The 17,220-nt window shown below is 46.2% G+C and overlaps 1 protein-coding gene across 3 annotated transcripts in view; it reads left to right on the top strand.

Annotated features, from left to right (window-relative positions):
* Positions 1 to 2,967: 2,967 nt before the first annotated feature.
* Positions 2,968 to 17,220, top strand: part of SPP2 (secreted phosphoprotein 2) — a 32,589-nt gene continuing 18,336 nt past the window's right edge. The window contains exons 1-4 of one of the 3 annotated variants that reach the window (XM_013048476.2): positions 2,968 to 3,171; positions 10,022 to 10,123; positions 14,644 to 14,829; positions 14,920 to 15,044. In XM_013048476.2, coding sequence (XP_012903930.1) covers positions 14,748 to 14,829; positions 14,920 to 15,044 — 207 coding nt within the window. In that variant the 5' untranslated portion in view covers positions 2,968 to 3,171; positions 10,022 to 10,123; positions 14,644 to 14,747. Of the gene's footprint in view, positions 3,172 to 8,231; positions 8,375 to 10,021; positions 10,124 to 14,643; positions 14,830 to 14,919; positions 15,045 to 17,220 lie in introns of those variants that run through there. The other 2 variants (XM_013048474.2, XM_013048475.2) reach the window with 2 other exon arrangements.

Here is a 17,220-nt window from a genome sequence, read left to right as displayed (position 1 = left end):
TGTGAGCCCCTGTAGCTTCCTGTCTCCCCAGATTACAGCAATGTCCTTGGGATACATGTTTCCACCAAAGTCTTATCTCCCCCCTTGACTCTTGATGCTGTTTGAGAGCTGTCTTCCTGACATCACGACGCAGTGTATCAGCCCCTGCTCATGCTCCCTGTGAAGTCCTGCTCAACTCCCTGAAATGGAGCTTGTGACCTCGGCAGCCTGGCCCTTACCCACCTCCATAGGTGCTTGGTCTGAGCTACCTGCCTAGTTCCTGAACTCCAGGACTAGCTGCCTTGCATGGATCCCAGGCCACCACCCAAGTGGCCCTCTTAGCCTGGACTGAATGCTGTGTCCTCCTCCCAGCCAGATCCTTACTTCTGACTGCTCAGCACTCCACGGCCTGGGAAAACCATGCAGCTTGTGCTGCCTTCCCTTCCCTGTGACTTTCCCTCCATCTTTGGTTTCATGCCCTTCACGGATACAAGAATAGAAGACAGTCTGATGCCATGGCTCAGAACTATGGGACAGGTGAGCTGGCTGGGAATCCAACTCCACTGTCGGCTCGTTGTATGGTTTTGTAAAGCTTATATAAACTATCTGAGCCTTGGTTTGTTCATCTCTAAGATGACCTCAAACCACAGCCCCGTTTGCCTTGGAGTGTTGAGAGAATGAAACGAGGTAGCTTGGAAGGGTCTCAGGTCTGCCTGGCCCTTGGTAACTGCTCAGTGAATTTGGCATCTCTGCCGTCACCACTCTCTGCTGTTCCTTTGTTTAAAGTCTCTTCCACCTGCCTCTTGGTGAGTTCTTTCTCTACTGCTTGTGCCCAACTCAGACATCACCTCCTCAAGAAAGCTTGCCTTGATCCTCCACTCCCAGAGCTTCCTGACCCTTCGACCTCATGGCACGGGTAGAGAAGAGAAGCATCTGTTTGTCCCCTGGGTGTTGGATGAGGACTTCTGGAGGCCACAGGCCTTGGCCAGCCATGTTCCCCTGCCCTGTCCAGCCACCCAGCTGGGAATATCAGCACTTGGCATACTTGTACCCCATTTAAGGTCCAGAATCCTGGTTGTGAAGTTCTGGTTATCAGTTCTTATCATGATCTGCTTATGTGTCTTCCTCCTCCTTCTCTGTGAGGTTCTGGAGTGAAGAGACTTTGTCCTACTGGTTTGTTTTAGGCACTATACCTAGGTGATGCTGGTCTCTTGCAGGACCCCAGTTAGGTATGTGTTAGGCATGTGTGGGATTGACCTGGGCTATTCTTCACTGTTCTCTAACCTGCCCTGAGATTTCTTCATTCATGTTGTTTCTTCTCCCTTCTTGGCTGGTTAAAATATTACTCATCTCTAATTAAACACCATCCAGTTCTTCCCTGGTTTCCAGGGGGCAGAGATCACCGGTCCTTCCTCAGGTGGGTTTGGAACCTGAATTGACTGCGGCCTGTCCATGAGGAACCATTCACGGTCATGGTACAATGATCTTTTCCCCACTGGATTAGCAGCTTTCTTCGTTAATAAAAACCTGGTCTTTTTCATTGTTTCATTAACCCATGGGGGTAGACACACACATCATGCGCCTTGCAGAGTTGCTTATAATCTCAACCCTGTCCTCAGAGACCTTACCGTCTATAGGAAGAGGCAAGTCCAAAGGATTTCAGTCCTGAGTCTCGCATGAACTAGAATGAAGACTTCAGTATGGGGCTCCCGGGGAGCAGGTAGAAAGGGCTTCCAGCTCAGCTCTGGGGAGCAGGAAACCACCCCCTGGAAAACAGCTAAGGGCTAAGGAGGACTAATCCAGGGAGGAGTGTTGGAGGTAGAGGGCGAGGGGTTAAGAGCACAGACTTGAGCCAGTTTGCCTGGGTTGAAATCCTGATTCTGAAATTTGCTGAGTCTGCTGCTGGGGCGAACAGTCCACACCCACATAACGTTAGCTATTGTATCTGTCTGTCATTTATTAACTCAGCTTAACTTCTGTGTTCCGGGCAAATGTTTGAGCGTTTGGTTATCCTGTGACATTCACCCTCGGGGAAGATTTTGCCAGGGGAAATGAAAACAAACTGAAGGACTGCAGGGACCCGTACCTGTATAGAGAAAGAGGACGGGGACTTCCTGCAGGGTCTCAGGGGAACCCGCGCGGACGAAGGCTTTAAGGCACATCTGCAATCATGACCCCAAACTGCATTCTTCACATAGCAGAAGGCTTTGTTTTTATTTTTAAAATAAGCCAAAAAAGGACATAGCTCCCCAATTAAGAGTTTTAGTCGCCCTTCTTTCTTTCTTTATTTTTTTTCCCCCTGAGTTATGAGGTAGGGGAATACTGTTTGCAATAATTTCTTATGGACAGAAGCGACAATTGCATGTACTCACCCTGACTTAGTGCTTTTACGTAAGTCCAGAAGAACGAGCCCTGATTCTCCAGGACTTGCCAGAACTCTGGCTTGGTGCACGGTTAAGGGCAAGGTGCTCTGTCCTGGTTCCCTGCCCACCCCCACTGTCCCTCCACTGTCCCTCTTTCATTTCAGTGCTGGCAAACGGCTTTGGGGTCTAGTTAATTTTTTTCTGAGATGCATGATGGATAAAAGAGAAAATGCCCTTCCAGGTTGATGGAGAGGGCTTCTGGAGAAAGCTCCCACGGCAAAATGAAGCCCTCCCCTTCCCCTGGCCCCCCGAGGCTCTCTGCTTTTTCTTGAATCTGCCCAGCAGAAGCTGCAGCACTCTCGGATTATTCCGAGGAATAATGGTTTCCTTTCAAGCTCTGCTGTCAGTTTTCTTTAGGCAGATTAGGTGGTTTATGGATGCTTTTCTCTGAGCCCTGCGCCTTCAGTGACCCAGAACTGAAGACACCCCAGGGCAGGTTCTGCAAACACCCCCCCCACCCCCACCGCTTTCCTTGCAGATTTCTCTGCCCGCTCCCACCCCAGGGACAGCCCAGAGCTAACACCATCAGCATCTTCTGCACCCTGTGGACACCTAACTCTCTACCCACCAGCCCCCTAACCCTTGGAAGCCCCAGGCTCCGAGCCCTGCTGTCCTTGGAGCGTCAGGAAGCAGGAAACTCATTCCGAGTGAGGGTTGTTTCCAGGTCAGGAGAACAATTTCCTCCCACTCCTGACAGCACTCTGTGGTCCAGCTGCAGAATTCTGGATTTAAGTCCCTTCTTTGTGAGCTTTCCTCTTCAAATCCTTCCGTAAGTAAGGGACACCGTTTCTGCCCTTATTAAAAAGAGAGGAGGTTTTCGTTTCCAGAATGAAAAGCACCTGACTGGGACCGAGCACTTTTTTTTAGGCTCGGAGAAGGGAAGATAAATTCACTAGCATGGAGCACGCGCTGCCTGCCTCTGGGTCCACTGCGCCTGGGTTAATCCTCCCGTATTTCCACTCAGCCCGCGGCTGAGATGGTAGGAGAAGAGAGGGGTGAGCTGAACCATGCATGACCCGGACTCCCTGCTCTCTGAAACCCTCGGGATCTGCCCCTCCCCGGATAATAATCGATAATGGAAACGGCTTGGGTCAGAACACTGATGGCCGCCTCTTTTCGGTCCTTTGGGTTGCTTTGAATTCATTTCTGGAGATGGGGCAGGGATAAAGCGCAGACGTGAAGTGCTGAGTGTTCGCAGTTTCTCTCCCCCTGGCCGGCTTCCTCAGCCCTCTGGGGAGTAGACGTTCTTGCTGGGTTCCTCAGGCCACCGCGTATTGTGGGGATGATCCTGGTGAGGGATAGTTTGGGAACAGACACCGGGCTGGCGAGCGGACAGGAGGAAGGGAGTGGAGACTGGGTCATGTCCTGCGTGAGACTGCACGTTCGTGTGCGTGTGTCCAGGCGAGGCTGGGTCATGTCCCGCGTGTGACTGCACGTTCGTGTGCGTGTGTCCAGGCGAGGCTGGGTCATGTCCCGCGTGTGACTGCACGTTCGTGTGCGTGTGTCCAGGCGAGGCTGGGTCATGTCCCGCGTGTGACTGCACGTTCGTGTGCGTGTGTCCAGGCGAGGCTGGGTCATGTCCCGCGTGTGACTGCACGTTCGTGTGCGTGTGTCCAGGCGAGGCTGGGTCATGTCCCGCGTGTGACTGCACGTTCGTGTGCGTGTGTCCAGGCGAGGCTGGGTCATGTCCCGCGTGTGACTGCACGTTCGTGTGCGTGTGTCCAGGCGAGGCTGGGTCATGTCCCGCGTGTGACTGCACGTTCGTGTGCGTGTGTCCAGGCGAGGCTGGGTCATGTCCCGCGTGTGACTGCACGTTCGTGTGCGTGTGTCCCGGCACACACACACTCTGTCTGACCCTCCTTGTTTCCCTTGCCCCCTCTCTCTGCAGTGGCCATGCCAGACCCCCACCATCCTCACTAGCCTCTGGCTCCCCTGCCTCCATCTCCTTCTTGGCAAACAGCCTTGCACATACTCCCCCATCCCCATGGGTTCTCACTCAACCTTCCTCCTCCAGATTTAGAGACCTCCCTGAACCCAGACCCAGGGTTTTCTCCTCTTCCCCACTGCCACCCAGGCCCTGGCCTTCATCTTCTCCACGTCAGTCCTCCCTCGTTCCCCTCGGTGCACCTCAGGTTAAATGTGGGCCACAGCTCCCCACTTTCATTTAACCTCTTTCCTTCTCAAGGGACTGTCTCTCATTGGAAGTATTTCCATCTGCTCAAACCTTTCCTATTCTCAAAAAGCTAAGCCTCTGCTCCCCATCTTTCCATCGACCTTCCTGTCCCTTTCTTTCATGGTCTGGGTTGTCACAGATGTCCCGTGTTCATGGCCTCCATTTCTTTCCCTCCCACTCAGGCATCAGCTCTCCTACACAAATACCTCTTCCCAAGATCACCAGTGAGTCCAGCGCCTTCACACCCAACAGCGTTTCTCAGTCCTCTTACCCTGAATCTCAGCAGATTTGACACTGCTGATGGTTTCCGTCTTCCTTTTTCTCCTCTTCTCTTGGCTTTCTGGAAACCACCGTCTGTGAGTTTTCTTCATACCTCTGATGGCACATTCCCAGTTGCCTTTGGAACTCCTTCTATGTGCTTTGTCTATCAATGATGACATTCTTACGGCTCTGTCTTGGGCTTTCTCCTCGTGCCACTCTGGGGCCTCTCGTTCATGCTCACAATTTCAGTTACTGTCTACATGGTGTCAGGTTCTGGATTTGTAATGTCCAGCCCAGGTCTCCCACCTGGGATCCATGTCTGCTTACCCAATGGCCGCGCTGCCTCTCCGCTCACACTGTCCAGTGTTTCCACCGGCCATGTCAGGTGGAAATCCTGGGGTCCTCCTGGGTGCCCTCTCTCCTCTCACTTCATACCCTGGCAGTGGCACCCCAAATGTCTCTGAAATCTAACCACTCTCTCCTTCTCCACTGCTACTAGCCCCATCCCAACCCCAGCAATTGACTCCAACTCTCCCTGTTCACTATGCATTATGCACTTCCTCTAGACTCCACAGCTGGGCCAAAGTGCCCTCCTCAATGGGAAAACCTGATCATGCGACCCTCTTGTTTAAAGCTCTTAAGCAGCTTCTTGATGCTCTGAGGATAATGACCTTGAGGCGCTTCATGCTCTGGTACTATTTACCTTTCTAGCCTCGTCTGACTCATGCTCCCCATCCCTGAGCTCTGCCCCCTCAGTTCCTCACAGGACACCCCAGAGAGAGGCAGTGGTTGCTATGAATAAGGGGTCTGGGGCAATGGGCCTGTGGTGGGGAAGCCATGTGTTTTCCCTACTCAGAGGTGACCTGCTCTCTGCTGCTGGGTGTGTGCTCATTCTACACCTTCTGCCTGGGACTCTCTCTTCCTTGCTTCATCGGTTCCAGCACAGCCTTCATCCCTCATCCAAAGCTCAGACTCTCTGGTGACACATGTTCAGAGGATGCCATGCTCTGCTGCTAGGTGCCCCCAAGCCTCCTCTGATGTTCTTTGTCACTACAGTCATTTTGTGTGTACTTACGGGATCTTGGATGAATACTCATCTCCCCACCCACCACAGTGTAAGCTCCCCAAGGTCAGGAACTATGTCAGGTTTGCTTCCCGATGTATAACCAGTGAGCCGTGCAGTGCCTGGCATATGACTGTTGGCGAATGTTCGGTCTGTGAGCGAATGCCTAGGTCAGGTGCTTCCTGGGAGGCACTCGTCGCTGGTTTCCTATGTCTCTGCACATCTGCCTTTGTTGTGGACAATTTGTTTCAGGGTTTTCATATGATGAACAGCCTTGAAAGATTGAGACAAGGTCTCTCTTCAAGACCAAGGACAGGTTTGCTAACTTTCTGATAAGAAGGTAACGTCTTCCTCTGGGAGAAAGGGCTGGCACCCTACTGTCTGCGAGGAAAGATCTGGGTTCTCTAGAACAGGAATCCTATAGCATGGTTGGTTGTATATGTGGGTAGAGTCTGGCTCTTCTTCATTGCCCAGGTGGACCCGGAGCTCAGGTAACCAACACGAACCATGCGGGTCCCCTGACTGCTGCTGTCACTGACAGGCTGCCCGTCATCTCTGACACGGGAGTGTTGGGTCTTCTTCCAGCTTCCATGTCCATCCCTGGCTGGGTGAAATCTCAGTCAGACCTTTCACAGTTCTTGATATAAATTAGACTATTTTATTCATTCTGCATGTTTCTTGGACTTTGGTGTCAAGATGTGGGAAAACGAAGCATGAGAACATCATGAGCCCAGGCCCTTTTCGGGCTTCCAAGAGACAAACCACATCCCGGGATCACTGCTGACCAAAGTGGAGGCTTTGGTGACCAAGTTTCTTCTTTCCTCTCATAGTTGTATGTTCTCTTTTTTCTTCTTCTGATGTGTACCCCTTCTGATTTTACCCCTCCGAGTTCTTTCATCTCTGCTCTATTCCCTTTCAAGTGGGTAAGCTAGTTTCTTGCACAGGGTTTGCAAAATCGTAGTGGGGTTTTCTAAAGGGGGAAAACGTTGCAGGTTCTGGAAAGGATGGTGGGAAAAGCCCTGGTTCAGAAGTTAGGGGACATAACTTTTAGATCTGTTCCCATGTAACTAGTTATGTGAGATGGAGCAGGTCCTGAAACTCTGGCTTCCTTATCTGAGCTCACGCATGCATTCGTTCATTCGTGCCCTCATTCATTCTACAATCACTTTTTAAATTATTTGACATAGAGGCGCCTGGGTGGCTCAGTGGGTTAAGCCTCTACCTTCGGCTCAGGTGGTGATCTTGGGGTCCTGGGATTGAGTCCCACATCAGGTTCTCTGCTGAGCAGGGAGACCGCTTCCGCCTGCCTCTCTGCCTACTTGTGATCTCTCTCTGTCAAATAAATAAATAAAATAAAATAAATAAATTATTTGAAATAAATGACACCATTGCTTCCTTCAAAGCACTCACACTCTAATGAGACAGATGAGAGAATTCAAGTTCCTAATGGGATGTGAAAAGCATGATAACAGAGGAGGTCCTGGGCACCCACTGCAGGGACCACATGGGCGGGCAGAGCAGCAAGAAGGAATCACAGTGAACTGTGCAGGCAGCTGGGGTCTCCCCCGAGTCTTGTGGGGCAAGTGCTTGGCCAGGAAGAAGGTCAAGAAGAAGGTTTCGGTCAAAGGAAGAAGGAAGTCCCAACAATTCCTGTTGAGCCTTGACTAACCAGGCTGTGCTTCTACCAATAGATGGCTCTAAGCCTCCAATGGTGTTCCTGGGGAGAGTCTTTATCACCCCCAGGGCCGTGAAAAGTGTACCTGCCAGAAGGCAGCAGGACAACACACTGAACTCTCCCATTAATCCTACCATCTAGGCCCCGTCATCTTGTCTGCCCAAAGGGGGTGGAATCAGTATCCCTCAGGGGGTGGTTGTGGGATGTGAGTGCTCAGCAGGGTCCTGGCACATGGCAAACATCCAAGCAACTGCGTCAAAACCAGGGGAACACTTTGAAAATTATTCATGACTTTGTTTTTGCCTCTTTGAGAACATGACCTTCTCCCTACTTGGCCCAGGATCTCCATCTGCCTGGGCTGGGAGGAGGGAGCAGCTATGAGAAAGAGAATCCTGCAGGGGGAGGGGGAACTAGAGGTAATTCTCCGTTTCCAACTGGCATAATAGGATTAGGCTGCAAGACGTCAGGCTTGAGAAGCCTCAAGCTTGAGGTGGATTTATAGATTCTTTATTCCTTTACCTTGGTCTTCTCCCCCAACTCTTTATCATAGTCGTCCAAAGGAAGACAGGGCAGTGCAAGGCATCTGGCCAGAAGATGCCAGACTCTCATCATTATTTACATCCATGCGAGTCAATGAAAAGAGCTGAGAAAACCTCAGCCCCCAGGGGCTGGCTGCCCTTCCAGAAGCCTGCAGGAGGACAGAGCCATGCTAGTTCCCAACGAGCTCCCGCTCCCCATGTTCTTCAAACAAGCATATGCTTGGGGGAAATGATTGGTCTGAAAATAGCCACATCTTACAGGTAGGAAAAAATATTTACTATCTCTTATTAATCGCAGAAAGGCACAAAGCAATCCCAAGATTTTGGAAGCATCAGGGAAGCTTTTCGATAAATCCTTGGAGGGCATTCAGAGATGGAGCCTGCAAACACGTCCGCTGATTTACATTTTTAAAAGGACAGAGTGTTGTTTTAGAATTCTCTGGATTCCTGTCTCTTAGAAACGCTGTTGGGCTCGCAAGGGGTTAGCACAGGATTAGACATGGTGACTGGAAGTATAAAAGTCTGCAAATTATCCTTCCTTTGGGGGTTATTGAGTTCTGTAGTTTGCTTTGCTCTTAAATGGTGCTTATTTGCTGCTTGTGGAAATGGAAACAGACACAGGATTTGTTCCAGGTCTGAGCACACGGAGTCGAGGGGCAAAGACACCAATAAGGCATCTCATTGTGTTCCTCGCTTTTTTCGTGAGAGGATGACATGTGGTGTTGTGCATTCAACAGATAAAGAGACGATTGCTATCAAATATTTGAGGCATTTCCTCCCACTCTTGAAATTTGACATTTAATTTCTTTCCCTTCCAAAATAATATTTGACATATTTTAAAAAGCCAAAAAGTGCCATGAGGCTTAGAGTGAAAAATAACAGTCTGTGCCTAACAAGGAATGGCGACAAACCCTTGAAAGTCTTTTGCCTGTTTGTTCTACTTTTTTACGTGTATATTTCTAAATAATAGACTTGTACTCCTATTTGTAGATTTTTCAATTCCTGGGACTTCCTACTGTGGAAGATGAAGATTCCTTTTTTTAATGTCCCCTTCCCACCCACACCTCCATGCAATAAACATTTCCCAGAGGTGCCGCCAACCATGGCTGTTCAGTGCTCATGTGATCATGACTATTTCTGCATGTTTCACAGCAACGCAGCATGTCCTTTTGTCGTTGCCACGGTTGCTCTGTGTCATCTATTTGGGAGTCTACCTTCAGGTGGACTTTTGAATAGAGGGGATGTCATGTGACTGACCTGGCCAACAAGCTTCAGAGCATTTAATAGCTGATGTGAAATTCTCCAGGGCTCTCTTTGCATTGGGCATTGCTAATTACCCATGTTCTAGAGGATGATTGTTCTATCCATCCGGGTCTTTTGTGACTGTGATGAAGAACATCCCTTTTTTAACTGGCAGAGAGCATATAGCATAAGCAAAAGATAAGGTTTGATTGTTTTAAGCTACTGTGGTTTGGAGGTTGATGTTGTTTATCACACTGTAACCAAAGTTTTCTTAACTGAGTTCTTTCCTGAACAAATATTTATTTTTCCTGGAAATAGCAATGCATCATTTAAAAAGAGTTGCTTAATTTTCTCCATACCAATCAGAAATACAACTCAAAGTCTACACAAAGTGGGGCGCCTGGGTGGCTCAGTGGGTTAAGGCCTCTATCCTCGGCTCAGGTCGTGATCCCAGGGTTGTGGGATCGAACCCCGCATCGGGGCTCTCTGCTCAGCAGGGAGCCTGCTTCCTCCTCTCTCTCTGCCTGTCTCTCTGCCTACTTGTGATCTCTGTCTTTCAAATAAATAAATAAAATCTTAAAAAAAATAGTCTACATGAAGGGTCTGAATCTCTTCTCAGAATTCTTTACCAGAGACTCTATTAATATTATCCTTTCTCTATTCAAGGATGACCCTCTAGCCTCCTGCACAATTGTCTTCCTGGTGGTTCTCATCACCTCTCTGCTGTGGAGCGTAAATCCCCAGTGACTTGTGTTTGGTCCATGAGATGTAAGTAGTAATGTTGTGTGTGACCTTTGGAAAGTGTGTTAAGAAGAGGCTCATCTTTCTCTTTCCTGCTTCAAGCTGCATGGAATAGAATGTGATGGCTGGAGCTCTGGCTGCCATTTTGGACCATAATGCTAGGATATCCTGAAGGAGTCCAGATTCCTAATAATTGTGGAACCTCCAGACAAGCACTGGGCTGCCTATCATCACACTTAATTTTTTAATGTGAAAAATAAACTTAAATATCATTTAATATGGGGTTGAATTTCTGGTCACATGAGGTTGAAGCTGATTCCTTGTACTTAGCTAATTCCTTTGTTTTGGTGAAGAACATCCTCTTATATGTTGTGGTTTGGTTAAGAAATAGAAGTGACTGTACACCCTAAGTATGAGGGGGTTTATACATAAAAAGAAACTGCTAAATCATTCCTTCACAGCTTTTATCAAAATTCATTCCAAATGGATTAAATAATTAAAATGTAAAATGGGAAATTGTAATATATAGGTAAATAATTATGACTTTAATCTGAAGGCTTTCTAAAAATGATGCTAGTAAAAACTAAAAACAAGTTGAGTGAGGTTTAAAAGAAAAATAAAATCTTTCATAGGACATATCATACCAAAACTAAAATATATGAAAATTTTATAGGAAACCATAATTAAAATACAGGGCTACTGATCAGAGTTTCTTTCCTTTCATCAGGGTTTCTCAATGTTGGCATGACAGACGTTTTGGACTGGATAACTCTTTGTTATTGGGAGGGGTGTCTGTCCTGCTCATTGTAGGATGTTCAGCAACATCTCTGGGTACTAGATGCCCGGTAGAGTCCTCTGCCCTAGTTTTTGACAACCCAAAGTATCTCTGGACATTGCCACATGCCCTTGAGGAGCAAACTCAGCCCCAGCTGAGACCTGTAGCTCTACATGGTAGTTCTCACATTTGAGCATGTGTCCACACCACATAGAGCATGTGTAAAATACAGACAGCTGAGTCTTCTCCCTAGAATTTCTGACGTAATAGGTCTGGGGTGGGGGGCGTTGAGAATTTCCTTTTTTAGAAAGTTCCCTGGTGGTGCTGAAGAAGTTGACCTGGGGAACACACTTTGAGAATTGCAAGTAATCACATCATCCCCTAAAGTATGAAAGCAGCAATAATATTGACATTTCCAGGACACAGAAATGTTATGGTCATAGGTAGTCAAGGTACGTCTTGACAGTGGAGTTCAGGAGTTGAGAAACCATGTTCTTACATGAGATTGCAAGATGGAGGCAAAAGATGTGATTTATGGATCAGATGATTTGGTTTACATTTGCTCTAAACTTAGTGATTTTTCTTAAGTTTAATATCACTAGAGAGATGACCAAAATGAAAGAAACAATGATAAAGATGATAGCAATGGATCTTAGTCTGTGATGCAGGTGCCCATCCATCTTTACTAAAACTTTTCCCAATTGCTTGTTAAGCTTCCCGTGATAAATTTTTTGCAAATGTCCAGGGGCTGTGTAAAACAAACAAACAAAAAAACTTTGCAACATTTTTCACTTATAGCTACATCACATTTAATAGTTCACCTAAATAATTTTTGTTGGAATAGCAAAAAACTGCTGGAATTTATGCTGTATACCTTTTGCCAGATAGGCAAAAAAAACCCCCAAAAACAAAAAACAAAAAAACAAAAAAAATCATGATGGTCTGAATGTCAACAGATGGCTTATACATATTCCAGGTTTACCAGACATGACGCAGTTTTAGACCATCGCTTTTGAGCACCAACTGCATGCCCTGTGTCTTATTACAGCCATGTGAACCCACACCCGCAACGATCTATCTCATGCCAGCAAGCTACAGACAAAGCCAATAGCCCTGTGCTGGCAACATTATTTTATTGTTGTCTCCTTAATCTCCTCTATTCTTTTGCAATTACTTTTATTAGTATTGCTCATTTAATGAGACCTTGGAGTTTGGAGCCAGATGTGCCGTTAGTTAAATCTGGAAGACTCTAATGGAATTGAGTTCAAACCAGGTTAAGAGTAAGAGAATTACAAATCTCTTAGCATACTGCTTTGTGAACTTTGGCACCCCAGAAATTAGTGTAGGCTCCAAACGGGAAGACCCGAATTAAGGTTCAGAGACCACGTGGGCTCCTAGCTGACATGTGGTGTGGAACAAACAAGACAGGGCACGCTCCCTGTCTCACGGAGACTGTAGTCTTCTGGAGGTGAAGGACAGTAAGAGGCAAGCAAGCAAGACCACCAGGCATCGTGATAACTTGTGGGAAGGGAGGAAGCAGAAATGACGTGGAGGGGTGCTTAGGAAAGCTCTCTGAGGAAGTGATAGTTAAGCTGATGCCCGGATGATGGGAAGGAGCTGACTCAGGGAAAGCAAGAGGAATGTCATCACTGTTTGTTAGAAGGAATAGAGTATTCGAGTTGTGGGATCCAAGTTGTTTTGTGCCCCCAAGGAACTGTGGGGACACCTGTATGACCGGAGACTATAGGGGCAAGTCAGGTGGCCACTTCTGAGGCTAGAAGCTACTAGACCCAGAGATGTTGCATGGGGCAAATGGAAATTGGACCCTGAGAATATATAGGGTTTTTTTTTTTTTTTTTTTTTTTAAATAACCTCTGTGGCAATGTGCTGATGAATAAGTCCTGTAGAAAAAGTGTCTTTGGGATCAGAGCTGTAAATATTCATGATCCCACCAGTCTGTGATGTCATCAGAGGCATGATTTTGACCCTTTGTACAAAGGGTGGGCAAGACAGAGGCAATATTTTGATTAATCGAATTGCCTTACATGGAAATATTAATTTCATACTTGATACCACACTTCCAGTAGGGCACAGTGGTAGCAGTAAATCTACCTGATGTCGCCTCTTCATCCTTCCTGTCAGTAACAATGGCTGGCCTGCCTCTGACCAACATCTTGTCCCACACTGTGTCCCTGATCAATGCCTACAGTCCCCTTCCCAGAGGTCTCTGCTCTGCTCTGTCTTCCTGGCCTAGGTCCCCTCCTCCCCTGTGGGTGCTTCTGCTTCTGTCAAGGTCAAGTTCAGACAGACACCCACCTGGGAGTGAGGTCAGTAGGAGTGAGTGAACTGCCAAGAACTCTTACAGCAATGGATGCTTCTCTTGCTGGCTCTCATATTTGCCTTGTGTAAGCAGGAGCTAGATCATTCATTCACTTAAGTTATTCTCTGGACCTGTTGCCTTATACATAACAGATACGAGAAAGTATGTATTGAATTCCATTCTTACTAGCAGTTACCACTTATTGAGCGATTAATTGGTCAAGGGATCTTCCAAGTGTTAGTGATTTAATCCTTATGTGATGGTCAATTTTAGGAGGAAAATTGACTGTGGTGCCCAGATACTAGGTCAAACACTTTTCTGGATGCTTCTCCAAATATATTTTCAAATGAGATTAACATTTTAATCAACAGACTTTGAGTAAAGCAGATAGTCTCTATAACGGGGGTGGGCCTTGTCCAATCAGGTGAAGGCATCAATAGACAGAAACTGACCTTCCCTGAGCAAGAAGGAATTGTGCCAGCAGATTGCCTTTGCATTACACTGAATGCTCCTTGGGTCTTCCGCCTGCTGGACCATCTTGCAGATTCTAGACTTGCCATTCTCCACCACTGTGTGAGCCAATTCCTTAACACATCTCTCTCTCTCTCTCTCTGTGTCTCCCTTTGTGGTCTGTTTGTCTCTCTAGACACCCTGTTGGTTCTGTTTCTCTGGGGAACCCCAATAAGTAACACACTTTATATTTTACTATCTATGCCCATTTTAGAGATGAGGAGGTTGAGGCAATAAGCACAGTGCCTGAAGGCAGACACTTGATGAGTGTGAAGCCAAGATTCCAGGCTAGGTCTTTCTGAGCCACAGCACCTTTCTTGAAGGTCTTCCTTCAAGTTCTGCTTCTCCTGCAGAACTTGAAGGAAGAGAACACAGGGACCTGCTGATAACACACACTATTTACTATAAATCCTCTCTCCTTTTTAGTATTCTCCAGGTACACTGGGATCTTATAGCACATGAGAATCGTGCAAATTTTCCTTTAGCAGAGAAGGCTGGTCAATAGCTATGTATGCGGTACGTGCGTTTCACCTATTTAGGCCCTATATATGCAATCCTCTCATTTACAGTCATAATTTCCAAAAACATCTTGAAATAACACACAATTTCCACACACAGTCAACTACAGGATCTTCAGGAACACAAGAGAGAACTAAACTGACATCAGTTTAAAATTCACGGTTTTGCCAAAAATAAGATTATATCTCCCCTCCCTTACAAAAAAGCAATTACAATAAAGAGAAATAAGCAGTACATGTGGATGAAATTAAAATAGAGAAAAACAAACAGTGCACACAGAGTCCCGAGCCTCTTGATGTCTCTCGCCGTGGGCTAAAGTCCCATCTTGAGGTCAAAACTTCAAAAGTAGCCTCAAACTGGAACCTTTCCATAGGAAGAGCCAGCAGTGAATATTGACCTCAGGATCAATTGTTTCTGTTTAAGCTGCAGACTGCTCCAGTTGGAGACAGCAAGCCAGGCCCCAGCTGAAAAAGAGCTGTTCGTCACCCCCAAACACATAAGAACAATCTCGCTGCTTCTCAATTAAAATGATTCTTCCCAGAACAGAGAAGGTGGTGATGAAGATATTGATCTTGTTTGTGCTTGGGATGAACTACCCATCTTGTGCAGGTAAGGAACTCGAAGACACAGGTCCCCTTCCCCAAACGCTGTGGCCCCCGTGCCTCGTCTCACTATGTCCCTGTGTGCTCGTGGGTCCAGGTTTCCCGGTGTACAACTATGACTCGTCCTCCTTGAGGGAAGCCCTCCGTGCGTCTGTGGCAAAAGTGAATTCCCAATCTCTGAGCCCGTATTTGTTTCGGGCATTCAGAAGCTCCGTAAAAAGAGTAAGTGCATTTACATCTTCTTGATTCCTTTTAATATGTGCTGCTTTCTGCTATTTATTTATTTTTTGTCTGTTGGGTAAACTTTGAACATTTTTCCAGGTTTAAAAGATAATAGCTAGTCCTCTCTTTCATACTGTTTTTGGACAGAGGAAGAATTTAATAACAGTTATTGTCCTAAGGCCTCATAGCCCGTTTGAATGCAGGATTCTTCTGGGGTGTCTTCTCTCTGGCCTGGTTTCCCATTTCCAGATGTTGCACTGCATGTGTCCTGCTCTGCTTCTGTATCCACAGCCTCCATGGTTCCTCTGGAGATGTTTTAGTAAGAACTGCTCATTTATGAGAAAGGAGACTTTCTCGATTTTAGCAGTCCTGCTCCTTGTACTTGGAGGCAATAACTTCTGGCTTTTAAGCCCAAGAAATCCCAACTTCCTTTGTCAATTTGGTGATGGTTTGTTTCCTGTTAGCTTAGGGAAATGGGGAAATGTGAATTTTCTTGGGCTTCCAGTGACTCGGTTTGTGATTGGCAAAAAGAAAGAAATGCAGAAATTCACTTCCAAGGAAATGAGGAGCCTGGACAGAGAGTTACCTTTCCCTCCTCTGTCCGCAGGTGACTTCACGGCTTACTCACTGTCCAGGCATGGGAGGAGCAGAAATTCCCCCAGGGTAGTGGGTGCTAAGATGGGAGAAGAAGCAATAGAACGTGTGTGTGTGTGTGTGTGTGTGTGTGTGAGAGAGAGAGAGAGAGAGAGAGAGAGCGAGAGAGAGATTTGGAGGGAGAGGGAGAAGGCGAATGAGTGAGTGAGAGAGATTTATCATAAAGAATTGGCTTATACTATATGGAGGTTTGGTAAATCCAAAATCTTTAGGGTCGGCTGATGGGTTAGAGACCCAGGAAAGAACCAACACTGCAGTTCATATCTGAAGGCAGTCTGCTGGCAGAATCCCTTTTTGCTCAGGAAAAGGACTGTCTGTTCTATCCAGGCCTTCAACTGATTACATGGGGCCCGCCGACATTAAGGAGGATGATCTGCTTTACTCAAACCTACTATATTAAAATATTAGTCCTGGGGTACCTGGGTGGCTCAGTGGTTAAGTGTCTGCCTTCAGCACATCCCACGGTCTTGGGATCAAGTCCCACATTAGGCTCGTTGCTCAGTGGGGAGTGTGGTTCTCCCTCTGCCTCCCCCTTCCCTGTCTCTCATGAATAAATAAATAAAATCTTTAAAAAAATAAAATGTTGGTCCCATCCAAAAAACACCTTCACAGAAATATCCAGTGTTTCACCAAATATCTCAGCATCATGGCCCAGTCAAGTGGATACATAAAATTAACCATTATAATTACCAAAAGGAATTGCTATTGGTTTTTTATTGCTCGGATATTTTTGTTTCTTTTTGGAATAAAAAGCCAAGATGTGCTCAAAGTTTAGAAAATATAATAAGAAAGAAGAAACCGAAAATACTATCTATTATCCATTCCTCTGAGACACCCACTATGAACGTGTAGGAGAAGGCCTTTTTTGATCCTTTTCATATATTGGTATAAAACATATTTTTAAAAAGTAAAACAGGAGCATTGTGAAATAGCAATTCCAAAATACCACGATTTACCTCAGCAAGGATGCTGGATTTGGGATTTTCTCTAGTTGATTCTTTATTATCAAACATTGAAGTTGTCCCACCTTTTTCAAACAACACAAAGTAGAAATTAATGGGTTGAAAGTGAGTTTGGATGAAAAAGCAAAACCATTAGGCTTTTTTCCTTATTCTTAAAAGAGTGCTTAAAGATGCAAAGAAAGGTTGCAAATTTATCTCATAGTTCAATAAAATTATCTGCACTCAAAAAAAATCCCACATTTTCATCTTTTTAACTCAGCCTTTGTGTCGTCAGTTTGTTTTCATTGGATTGCTTTAAGGGAATTGCCGGAGCACAATCTGGATGGAGAGACCCAACAATACACTCCAGTAGGAGAGGGCTTTATTATTTTTTTATAAGGTTCAGATTTAATATCTAATATTTTAAAATTATGAATAAATTCAGTAATAAATATTGTCGAAGCTGAATTTTTAGTCTCATTTGTTTTCAGAAAACTTTACTTCTTTGAGCACTCTTTGTCCACTGTTAGACAGAGATGTGAAGGTCCCCCATCCCAGGCTTGGAGTTTGTCTTTTATTTC

Source organism: Mustela putorius, unplaced genomic scaffold (genome assembly GCF_011764305.1).
Source record: "Mustela putorius furo isolate JIRA1106 unplaced genomic scaffold, ASM1176430v1.1 tig00003869_pilon_pilon_pilon, whole genome shotgun sequence".
NCBI lineage: Eukaryota > Metazoa > Chordata > Mammalia > Carnivora > Mustelidae > Mustela > Mustela putorius.
The sequence above is the reverse complement of the archived record's forward strand: the minus strand, read 5'-3'. Positions and strand labels throughout refer to the sequence as shown.